Here is a 12,730-nt window from a genome sequence, read left to right as displayed (position 1 = left end):
GAGCCTTCAACCTGAAGGGAAGTTCCAAAGTTCCAAAGAGGCTGTTCTCAGTGGTGGCAAATGACAGAACAAGAAGCAATGGTCTCAAGTTGCAGTGGGGGAGGTCTAGATTAGATATTAGGAAACACTATTTCACTAGGAGGGTGGTGAAGCACTGGAATGGGTTATCTAGGGAGGTGGTGGAATCTCCATCCCTAGAGGTTTTTAAGGCCCAGCTTGACAAAGCCTTAGCTGGGATGACTTAGTTGGTGTTGGTCCTGCTTTGAGCAGGGGGTTGGACTAGATGACCTCCTGAACTCCCTTCCAACCCTAATATTCTATGATTCTATGCTAGGCCCATTACTGAATGAGGAGGGAAATACAATAACAGAAAACACAGCAATGGCTCATGTATTAAATGCCTTTTTTGTTTCAGTTTTCACCAGAAAGGTTAGCAGTGATTGGACAACTAAAAGAGTGAACAGCAGTGTAAATGGGGTAGGATTTAAGTAAATGATCTTTGCAGCAGCATTCTGAATGGATAATAGTGGGTAAAGGTTGCATTTCTTAATGCCAGAGAAAAAGATGGTGCAATAATCAAGTCGTAAGATCATGAGGGCCTGGATTAGAGTTTTAGCTGTGAGGATGGATAGAAAAAGATGTATCTTAGAGATGTTATGCAGAAAGAATCACCAAGATTTAGACATAGTCTGATGTGAGAACCTAAAGAAGTTTGGCTGCCAAACTCTTTAACAAGTCTCTACTTCGCATGTGTGAACCATGATTTTTCAAGGGTTAATAACTTGGCCAAATTTGGGCTGATATTCATAAGGATGAATAAAGCACATTCCTGTCATAGAATCATAGAATATCAGGGTTGGAAGGGACTCCAGAAGGTCATCTAGTCCAACCCCCTGCTCGAAGCAGGACCAATTCCCAGTTAAATCATCCCAGCCAGGGCTTTGTCAAGCCTGACCTTAAAAACCTCTAAGGAAGGAGATTCTACCACCTCCCTAGGTAACGCATTCCAGTGTTTCACCACCCTCTTAGTGAAAAAGTTTTTCCTAATATCCAATCTAAACCTCCCCCACTGCAACTTGAGACCATTACTCCTCGTTCTGTCATCTGCTACCATTGAGAACAGTCTAGAGCCATCCTCTTTGGAACCCCCTTTCAGGTAGTTGAAAGCAGCTATCAAATCCCCCCTCATTCTTCTCTTCTGCAGGCTAAACAATCCCAGCTCCCTCAGCCTCTCCTCATAAGTCATGTGTTCCAGACCCCTAATCATTTTTGTTGCCCTTCGCTGGACTCTTTCCAATTTATCCACATCCTTCTTGTAGTGTGGGGCCCAAAACTGGACACAGTACTCCAGATGAGGCCTCACCAATGTCGAAGAGAGGGGAACAATCACGTCCCTCGATCTGCTCGCTATGCCACTACTTATACATCCCAAAATGCCATTGGCCTTCTTGGCAACAAGGGCACACTGCTGACTCATATCCAGCTTCTCGTCCACTGTCACCCCTAGGTCCTTTTCCGCAGAACTGCTGCCTAGCCATTCGGTCCCTAGTCTGTAGCTGTGCATTGGGTTCTTCCGTCCTAAGTGTCATCACAGCAACACCCCTGCTGAATTTCCACCAGTGTCAAAGCAGGGAAGCACTAGAGATTGTCAATGAAAACGTTGTAAGAGGTTTTTTAATATGGGCAAAATAACTTATTTTTTTCCCTAAAGTTGTTCTAACAAATTACTGAGATGGATTTTTTTTAAACACTCCAAGAATATTCACCCTCAAGTAGACATGCAGCATGGAAAAGCTTCTGTCCAACGGATTCAAATTTGACAAAGTTATAAGAAAAGGGTCTTATAATGTAAGTGTTAGGCAGTATCTGTAGGGAAGAGAAAGGGAACGAGTGTGCAAAACATACAAAATTGCCATGAGGATTTGTAGTTGTTTGAGTTGGGGAATCCAAGTACTTCGTTTTGCTTTTAGAAGTTATTTAATTTCTTCAACAGTAGTTATTTCTTCAGTTTCATATTTTGTTGGTGGTAGATCCATACATTCCCTCTATTGAAGGGAAGAAAAAAAAATCTCCCTTTAGTTTCATGCATGAGATTAATTAGAGATTTACCACTTGAGACTTCAGTTTATTCATTTAATGGTTAAAGGTATTTAATGGAATTATTTCCTTTTTTTCCTTTAATTTTTCTTTATAATCCCACCTCTTGGTTATCAGAGAGTTATCATTAAGAGGAAAACAACATTGGGTATACCAGTATTATGATACCTCAAAGGCAAAATCAACATTACATTGTTTTGCAATGTAAAAGATGTTTCCAGAAAACAATAAATTAATATCTTCCAGCTAAGAGCCAGTCTTGTTTATTTCAACACTATTGACGTGATAGTCAAGAGCTAAATGTCAACTAGCCATGTCAAACTGAATAAAACCAAAGGAGATGATTTGAATACTGAACTTCTCTTTCAGTTCTCCCAGACATGGTAAAGAAAAATAAAGTTATTCTCAGTCTGTGAATGTCTCTCTGTTGTCTAGTTTTCTATTAACCCAAATAGATTGTAGATAAAGGGTGAAACACTTTGGTTCTTACAGTTTTTACTCAGGCAAAACTCCAATGAATGTGAATGGGAATTCTGCAGTCCTTACTCAAGCATATTAAGACGGTATGAAGAAGCAACACAGCAGAGCTGGCAAAAGAATTATCTTTATGTTTTGACCCTAATCACGTGACACTGGTCAGAATTACAAACCTGTAATTGACCGGTATCAATAGTCACTCAGCATTAGAGTGGGAGAACCAGTGGGCTGGAACAACTGTTTAACAGCACATAACACTGAACAACAGCAAAGAAGAATTCACATCAAACTGTTTTAATATTTGTAAATTGAAATGCAAACCTCGACTTTGTGCCAGACCTTCCAGTCTGTGATAGATCCTTACAATCAACAAATTTTACATAAGAAAAATGTACCTGTATATTTTTATCAGATAGTTGGAAAAGTTCATCAAATTTGTTTTTTGGCTGTGGAACTGGAGAAAACAACTTTTTCAAACTGCAGTATCTTTGGGAACAAAAAGAAATGGTGAAATAAAAAAAAGATGGGTATAGGACATGCACAAATATTTTCTCTTCTATTACATGTTTGAGACATTTCTTACTGTCCTTTTTCAAGGTACAGTGACTCAGTGGAGGAACTGAAAATTTATGCTTGGTTAGCGTAGAGTGGAGTAACATCAATTAATTGTTTAGAATTTTGATTACTACTACTACTTGCCTTGTGACTGGTTAAAAAAAGAAAATCACAGAAAGTCACTGTCTTCTAATACTAAACAAGGAACTTGATTAGAATAAGGAAACCATTTTAGGCCTGATTCTCCATTGCCCTGAAGTTTATGATGCCATTTACATAATTGCAAAGTAAATGTAAAATGCTATTGAATATGAATGATAGCAACTTACATTTATTTTGCATTAGTGTAAATAACCACACAGGTGGAGAATTATGCTCCTTATTAAAGTTCTTATGTTTCACTTGTAACCTTTTGCCCAAACCTTGCTCCACCTCTGTCCCACTGACCTGGCTTCCTGCTGCAGTGTTAAAGAAACAGTACAAATATTACTTGACAGGATTTAATATATAGGAAAGCATAGTTACAGACTTGTCACTGATTTCACTACTCCAGGTGTTTACTTATATAAATTAGATTGCAAGCTTTTTGGGACACAAAACTTTAGAAAAGACAATCTTTGTATGTAACTGCACCAAAAACTATGATAAAAGAACATTATTAAGATTACAAAGTTGAGCAGTGCAAGGTTAGGAAATGCCAGAATTAAGGTTGCCTGGGCAATCTTAGTTCTGCCCTCTTGTGTGCATGCATTACAATATAGTCTTTAATTACATAATCTCATATTATTTTGCAGAACTCCTGCCTCATTCAATTCACAGGATGGACCTGCTCAGGGTTGTGTAGTGAATGAGTGTATTGTGTGTAGGTTCCCTGGCTCATTTGTTGCAGAATTTGGAAAGTGTGCAGTGAATGAGGTAGGGCTCACAGGAAGAGAAAAGCTGGTCTCCAGGTTGAGGCAGTTGAATGATGCCCTCAAGAACAGAATTCTATCCCTTCCTCTGCCAGAGTTCCTATGAGATTCTGTGCTCACTTAAATCAAACTTTCCACAGGTGGTCACTAACTGTGTGTTCCACTTTTTAAGGGTACCTGACTTGAAATCCTTGCTCTGAGCTGCAGAAGTGCTGAGAACTGACAAATGCAACTGAAGTCAATGGAAGTTTCACTTTGAACACATGAAGTTCTACATAATTCTGAGTACTCAGAAAAATAAGGTCCTAGCTGTCTCAGATTGAGCATCCAAAATTAGTGGATAGTTATGACCTTAATCTCTCTGTGCCTCTTCTTCCCATCTGTAAAATGGGAATAAAATAGCCCCTTTCATCTCACAGGGGTATTGATGAAATAATTCATTAATGTTTATGAAGCACTCTAGTGAAGGTACTATAGTAATGAGCACCATGTAAAAGCCTATTTAAAAATCAGTAATTCTGTCTTTACAGCAGGATTAGAATATTGTGCAATAAAAAAGGCCTGGGACCCACAGACTGAATAATGAGGATAAAACAAAATACTGACTAGCGGTTCATTAAATGCACACCATTCTGTGCACTGAATGAGGCAGAGGTCCTGTGGAAAAAATAGTATGTATGTGGTCATATTAAAGACTGTATCATAATGCACATGCATGAGGTCAATAAATCAGGGTTGTACAAATTGCCATTTCCTAACTTCTGAGTGCTTGACTTTGCACATGAATGTGATTTAATGGATTTTTGGTGTGTAATTACCTACGATTTTTAAAAAGCCTGTTGAAACCCCCCCCAGAAATTCCATCATATGGCATCAATTGACATCTTCATGGGTCATGAGCAGGGTTGGAACCTTTCAACCTCCACCACATAGACCATTTCAGCTAATAGATAACTGGTACCAATAGTAGGTTGTTATCCTCTGTCGACCAACATTAGAGGGAGATGGGACACTTTGCCAGTGTGGTTCACAGATTTTGCTGACAGATTTTGCCGGGGGACACACTGGCCGCCGCTTCTCGCAGCCCCCATTGGCCGGGCTCAGCGAACCGTAGCCAGTGGGACAACGATTGGCTGAACCTGTGGACGCGGCAGGTAAACAAACCAGCCCGGCCTGCTAAGGGCTTTCCCTGAACAAGCGGTGTCCCAAGTCTGGGAAACACTGCTCTAGTGGGCACAGACTCTTCTGTCCATCCCCCACAGGCTTTACCTCTTCTTCCCCATTCCCCCCAACCTGTCCCTCTCCCAGTCCTTTCTCTATCCCACCACTGGCTACCAGTCCCATTCTCCTCACTAGCCTGTCCCAGTCTCCACTGCTTAGGCATCTGATCCCAATCCCAGCCTCTTTGTCCAGTAAGACCTAGTCACCATCCTCTCCAACTCCCAGCCTCCTTGAGCAGCCATTACCAGTCCTCCCTCCCCTTATGCCTCAGTTCCTTGTCCCCAGTTGTCTTGCTCAGCCAATCCCAGTTCCCTCCCCTGCTCCCAGTCTCTCTCCTGTGGCTTCTCATCCAATCTCAGTGTTCTCATCTCCCCTGGCTGATTGTCCCAGTTTCATTGTCCTGTTAGCTCCAGTTCTCCTCCTGCAGACAAGCTCATTGTCAGATCTCTCTCCCTTCCCCACACTTTCTCCTCATCCCACTGGTTTCCAGTCCCAATCTCACCCAGCTTCTCATCCAATCACAGTTTCCTCCCCACCCATTCTCTTCATCTTTCCCCCATTTCTCTCTTTGGCTCCCAGACCTAGTCTTGCCCAGTTAGGCCCAGTTTTTGCCCCCAACACTCCTTGTCCCGATCTATTCCCCTAGACTTCTCATGCAATGCCTTACATTGGGTTCTTGATCCCTCTGTGTTTGAATCAGACTACTCCCTTCTCCATGTTGCCTGAGTGCTAGCAGGGTGTCACTGAGAGGACAGGGGAGACAGGCTCCCTGATCTCAGTTCTGGTGTTCAGCCCCACTTCGTTTCAGAGCACCTGGGAGCTGCCATTATAGGGAATGAACCCCTGTACTCTTGGTCTGGAGCATGCTCCAGTCACTCTGTGGGGATGGTGCATAGGCAGTTGGGTCAGCATCAGGAGCTGTGAGACACTCAAGCATGCAGGTGAGGGTGAAATCTTTAGAGATTTCAGCTGTTAAGCTCTAGCAAGGCCCTACCGAGCATGTGCAAACCTCAGTTATTCAAAGGCTTATAACTAGGCCAAATGTTTGCAATTTTCACAGCAACAGCCACAAAGGGTACCAGTCTGCCAAATTTCAAGTCCCTGCTCCAAAGCATGGCTGCATCAGCATTAGAGCTATCCAAAGAAAAGATCGCTGTTTTTGTTTTTGTTTATTTACAAATGCAAATCAGCATATTTTTCCTAGCCTAATTCTCTGAGATGACTGAACTGTTTTGGCTCACGTGAAAGAAAGAAAGAAAGAAAGAAAGAAAGAAAGAAAGAAAGAAAGAAAGAAAGAAAGAAAGAAAGAAAGTTAATTCACCCTGATGCAGCATGGAAAATTTCTGTCCAAACGGCTTGGCAAAGTTATAAACAACTGAAAACAGGAGTCTTAGAATGGGAAGTGTCGGGCAACCTTAATAAATAGTGGTGGTACCAGTTCCCCCTAATATATTGCAATCCCTTTATAAATATCACCCTGCAAAAAAAAGATCAGGCAAAATTTAGACACTTAAAAGTTGTTTTGGGGGGGTATATCCATGTTTCACAAAAAGTTTTACCTTTTGCAGAGAAAAAATATGACCAATGCCACTAGGATTGTTCCAAGTGCTATGAGGAGTAAAACAATTGTAGCTGTAAGAACTGTATCATCTGGGTTACCTTAAAGAAAGACAGTTACAAAGGTTATACATTTTTTGCATAGTAAAGATGAGCACACATGGCTATGTCAAATAGCTGCTTAGATGACCGATAGCAATGAATGCCAGCATGACAAGCCTACTTGTGTAATCTGAAATACCTTTCAGCCTGATACTTTACTGAGTAAAGGATTCAGGAACAGATAGAATTTATAAATCCAACAGAAGGATAGATCAGCCAGGGCCATGTGTTATACCAGTAAAATAAAAACCAGCAGGATCTTATTAAAGGGGAAAAGGCAAAATGCCACATTTATTGTGAATACAGAAAGAATCATAGTAAGCAGTTAGTTATAGCTATAACATTCCATTCAATCTCATATTTATTTACACATTCATTCATACACACACACACACACAGAGGTTCTGCAAGGTTGTTATCATAGTTACCAGCCTTAGAGTTGCTCATGCCAAGCCACTGGCCAGGTGGCCTGGACATGAGGAGTGAGCAGGGCCTTGCCAGATGCTCATCTGATGCTCCTGGAAGTCGGTTTGCAGAATCAGACCCCAAAGTTCTCACTTGCTAGAGTCCATTTTTATAGGAATTTCTTCCTATGCCAGTCTATGGGAATTGCTTCATCATGCTGTTGCTGAATCAATCTGCAGAAGGCACATTCCTGACGGCTCTGTGCTGCCAGATGTTATCTTGTTCTTTGGTTCTCCCATCCTTGAGGCTGTTGGGTGGATTCCAGTCTGCCCTCCGGGGGTCCTCTGGTTATTTCCACTTGATGCCTTCTTCAGCCAATGGACACTGGATTCTTAGGCTGGCACCTCCCTGAGCATTCAGTTATTATCCACACCAAGCATCATCCACATACATCCTCTATCTCTATTTTAATCACAATTGTTAACAAAGCGAGATGAATACAACAAAAGGGTGGGGAGTCTCTGGGTGCTGTTTCTGTTGTTACAGAGTATTGCTTTGAGTCTCTCTCTGTGTGAGTAGTAGTTGTTACAAAGAATTGCTCTGATAACAGACTCTGTTTTAGGATGTACTAACACAATTAGCAGCTTGCAAGTTTCACACATAGAGGGAGAGAAACAGTCCCAAAAACCAAGAGACCTCTTAATTAGTAATACCCTGGAATTTAAACTCTGGGGAATCAAACTCATTTGTGATTTTAATACAGAACTTCTTTAATATGATCCAACATATGGAGCCCAGGAGTTTCTGAGGACTCCATCAGACGACAAAAGAGGAGGAGGACAGGGATGAGGATACAGAGAATGAGGATGAGGAGGAGAGGACATGGTGGTGGAAGAAGAGATGACAACAATGAGCTGGTGGCAATGGAACATGTGTTTATGATATGCCACACTCATCCCCAGGGTAGCTGAGCACTTATTGCTGTTTCAGTCTTAACTCTTTCTGGCATTCATTACCACAGTATCTGAGTGCTTCCCAAATATTAAAAGGTACATGGTAATCTCCCTCACTTTCTTCTGAGCAGGTAGGAATAAAATATTTGAATCGAATTAAGATTTGTTTGTGTCTGTGAAGGTCAGACAGTAAGTGAAACAGGTAATTACCGAGGGAAAATTAAATAAAATACTCAACATCCTTACCAAACTCAATGGGCTCACTCCATTCCCCCCAATTCTCACTTATCCGACAAGTATCTCCTTTTGCTCTGATTTGCAAGGTGTATTTTTTTTCCCCATTGTAATTCTGAAATGTGTAGCTTCTTCTTGTTACCTAAAAACAATGCAATTATTAGTATTATTAATAATAACTACATGTATTATGGTAGTGCCTAAGGGCCAGCCAAGAATGCAGCCCCATTGTGCTAGACACTGTACAAACACAGAATAGTTAGACTAAGTACTTCTCTTCATTGTATATGTATATGTTAATAACATGCAAGTTTTCATTTGTTAATCCAAGCTTTACAAAGAGTATATTTGTGCCTGCTTATGTAAACAGAATATGGTTGTGACACACTGTACCTCATAATAGCACCCTGAAACTTCCATATTTATCATTCATATGTGGTTGTGATATTTCATATAAAGCATGCCATATAAGATATCATATGAAAGGTCATGATCTGCTGAAACCCCTTGTTCTGTCCAAATATGTATATCATCAGTATGTATGAAGTTATGAGATTTTGTTGTATGGTTACTGAAATATACTGTAAATTTGCTAATGACATACAAAGGACTCCAACCCAGGAGGGTGTTCAATGACCATTAATCAGCTGGGGACTTATAATCAAGGGATTTACAATTCAATGACAGTTGGCCAAGCACCACACAATGGGGACAGCTCAACTCTATGACTCAGTTGCACAAGGCCACACCAGGGAGATTGCTCAACCCAGTGACTCAGCGAAGCCCACCAGGACGTGTCTGGATAAGTGTCTTCTAGACACATGGACTGAGGATATAAAATAGGGAACAGTGGCAGCATGCCTTTGCCTTTCTCCTCCCCTACCTATGCTGGGAGAAACAAGAACGCTGAGAAGATGTCCTCCCAATGCTATTCACTGTCTCTGCTAGACACTACTGTGTTTGAGTCCACCCAATAGCTCCTATACAGTATATCGTAAAGACCTACACTACTTTATGTTACTAGGATTAAGTTCCTTTAAGATATGGTTCTGCTAACTCTTGGATGGCTTTCTGGATTGAGATGAAGTACACAGGCCATATTCCTGTTAAGGTGAATATCTTGGCACATATTGGAACCCCACTCAATAAGATACTGAGGCTCCTAGAGAGCTTGAAGTTTTCTTTGTCTAATTTAAACTGTCCTAAGCTTTTGATGTTGGGTTTTTTGTTGTTATTTGTTTGCCACCATACACGGGAAAGTATTGCAAAGAAGGGAACACAATTTGTTTCCCACCTTTTGCAAAACGACATCAAATTATGATAAAGAGACATAATGTATTTTATTTGTATCAGTGTGTGTGTGAAACCAACAGAAAACGGAAGGTTTTGAAAGGTGTGTGGAAAGTTAGATAATGGTCTATCTTTGAATGAAGTACCTGATGTGCTAGGGCAGTGGTTTTCAGTCTGTGGTCCGCGGACCCCATGGGGTCTGAAGATTATATCTAAGGGATTCGTGAAAGGTTGTCATTACCATAGAACAGTCGTTTTCAACCTGTGGGTCTGCAAACTATGACTAAGATTTCCAAAGGGGTCTGCAGCTCCATGTAAAAATTTTTAGGGGGTCCATCCAGATTACATAAATCCTTGATTCTGGCCCAACAGTTTGGAATATGATATATTTAAGAAAACTGATACATAAAGATACCTTATAGTATGCTACTGTGACACTGAGCCAGTGAGGGTTAAGCAATCAGAAGGCTAAGTGACCCAAAATCAACCTTAAAGACATATTAGACAAGTATTGAAATGGTAAACAGGGCCATTCCTTGTAGATAGTTTTCAAAGCCATGTTAAAGTAGACTAAATTCTTTGAAATGTAAACCTGTATTGTTAGAGAATTAGAAGAAGATACTGAGTGTATTTGTCTTTGTTTACCTAGACCTTGTTAGATGTTTAAAATGTGCCCAGATTAGCTTGTGGATACTAAATGTCTGTTCCTGTCTGTTATTATATTCTATTGATTCAGGGATGAAAAAGAAATATTAACATTTAGATGAAAACATTTAGATGAAACTTGGGGTGTAATAATATCATTACCTTTATTTCTCTTTGAAATTTGTAGTAAACTACCTATCAACTACTTGAATGGTTAATTACCTTATACTAATGAATGCAGCTAGTTACCAGTGTGTGCCTAGGAAATAGAGATTTACTTCAAAGCAACAATGTATATTACCTATTCTTCACCCAAGGAATGCCTGCTGTGTCATAGCCTGCTAGCAAACTATAAAAGGACTCTAGGGCCTGATCCTTTTCATCTCAGATCTGCTTAAACTTTGTCAGAGGAAGTTCAAGCCGCAAGACTGAGATCTCCAGGTACCCTGGACTGTCCCTGCAAATTCTTATGGAAGAATTTGAACAAACTCTGTACATGGACTGGCTATTGGACTATAACCTATTAAACTGATTCTGGAAGGACTTTTTGCAAATCAGCAGCTCACCATTTCTGCTATGAAACTGACCTAAGAACTTTATTCATATCTATATGTATAATGATCTTTTAACCAAAGTATCTTTTTTTTTCTTTTTAAATAAATCTTAAATTAGCTAATAAGAATTGGCTGTAAGTGTGTACTTGGGTAAAATCTGAAATATTCATTGACATGGTGGTCAATATGTCCAATCTCTTGGGATTGTTAGAACTTTATATATGGTGAATAAGATTTTAAGTAATCCTCACCATATTTGACAGACTTGGCTATCTTGGTGGGAGCCAAAGTTTGGATTGTTTAAGGGGAACTCTATTTTAGCTTCTTGGTAACCAGTAAAGTATTACAGAAGCTGCTTGGTCTAATTGGGTGAATCTAATTAGAAGAATAAACCGTTGGTTTTGGGGATCGTCTGCCCCATTCTTTGCAGTTGACCCTGATTGAGCAATCTCAGCATGGCCCCTCCAGCGATCACGGTCACAGCTACTTGAGTGTTATACTGACACCAAAACTATTTAGGGACTAGTAACAATATTTTACACTGCACTAGACTAAATGCTAAGCCGGGACAAGACCATATATTAGTATGGGAAGAGAATAGTTACCGTATGAGACTCAGTGCTGCTTTCCTCGGAATTGGCCTGTAAAACAAAGAAAAATCTTTATTATTTTATTATTTGTTTTGTTACCCTGTAATAATCCATTTCTTTCTTTCTTTCTTTCTTTCTTTCTTTCTTTCTTTCTTTCTTTCTTTCTTTCTTTCTTTCTTTCTTTCTTTCTTTCTTTCTTTTCCTTTTTGATTATTTACTTGCTTGCTTGGTTCAGAAGAAGGTGCAAGTAGAATGTACAATATGTAAGATTCCAATATTATGCAATAAGTGTCCTCCTATCACATACAGATATCCCTGATTGTAATTAATGACTGGCAAACCTGGAGAGTTTGCTCCAATAACTCTCCTGAGTTTGGTTTCTATTCAAAGTTTGGGCTTCTTGCATTTCAGGTTAAAAAAGAAAGGAAACTTAAATCTTCTTTCTTTCTTTCTTTCTTTCTTTCTTTCTTTCTTTCTTTCTTTCTTTCTTTCTTTCTTTCTTTCTTTCTTTCTTTCTTTCTTTCTTTCCTTCCTTAGCTAAGCAATTGCATGATGCTGGTGCTGAATTAAAGTCTCCCTCCCCATTGCCCTGTTTCACTGAGACAACACAAAGGAAGAGGACGCTGAGGCTGAGGCTAAGTCTGGTTCCTTGGGTGCATATGTGGCTACTCTTGCTTGCCTTATGTTCTTTCTTCTGTAAGCATGGAGGCTGTTTCTCTCCGCTCCCCAAAAGTGACAGCTATAGCTCCAGAGCTCTTGAAGCTCTTCTCACATGTAGGGTTTCCCTGTGAAATATTAACAGACCAAGGGACTAATTTCACTTCCCAACTGCTGCAGGAATTATGCTCCCTTCTGAAGGTCAAGTCCCTGAAGACCTCGGTGTACCATACACAAACTGACGGTCTAGTAGAAAGGTTTCATAAGACCCTGAAGGGGATGTTCATGTGCTTTGTCAGCAACAACCCCAAGCAGTGGGACTGGCTACTCCTACCACTTCTGTTTGCCACAAGAGAGGTCCCAGAAGCCTCTAAGGGGTTCTCTCCATCTGAGTTGTTCTGTGGTCAAAAACTGTGGGGCATCTTGGACCTGTTGCGAGAAGGGTGGGAAGAAGAAAAAGTGGCAGCCTTAAACATGACCCA

The 12,730-nt window shown here is 40.4% G+C and overlaps 1 protein-coding gene across 1 annotated transcript in view; it reads right to left on the bottom strand.

Annotated features, from left to right (window-relative positions):
• Nucleotides 1-1,421: 1,421 nt before the first annotated feature.
• Nucleotides 1,422-12,730, bottom strand: part of LOC311521424 (granulocyte-macrophage colony-stimulating factor receptor subunit alpha-like) — a 31,407-nt gene continuing 20,098 nt past the window's right edge. Inside the window, exons 9-13 of the mRNA XM_084629759.1 lie at nt 11,607-11,642; nt 8,525-8,654; nt 6,821-6,920; nt 2,970-3,060; nt 1,422-2,045 (exon numbers count right to left, since the gene is read on the bottom strand). Coding sequence (XP_084485885.1) covers nt 1,974-2,045; nt 2,970-3,060; nt 6,821-6,920; nt 8,525-8,654; nt 11,607-11,642 — 429 coding nt within the window. The 3' untranslated portion in view covers nt 1,422-1,973. The remainder of the gene's footprint in view (nt 2,046-2,969; nt 3,061-6,820; nt 6,921-8,524; nt 8,655-11,606; nt 11,643-12,730) is intronic.

Source organism: Lepidochelys olivacea, assembly GCF_965140295.1.
Source record: "Lepidochelys olivacea isolate rLepOli2 genome assembly, chromosome: 1".
In the NCBI taxonomy this organism is placed as follows: domain Eukaryota; kingdom Metazoa; phylum Chordata; order Testudines; family Cheloniidae; genus Lepidochelys; species Lepidochelys olivacea.
Note: the sequence above shows the minus strand (reverse complement) of the source record. Positions and strands in the feature narration are given on the sequence as shown.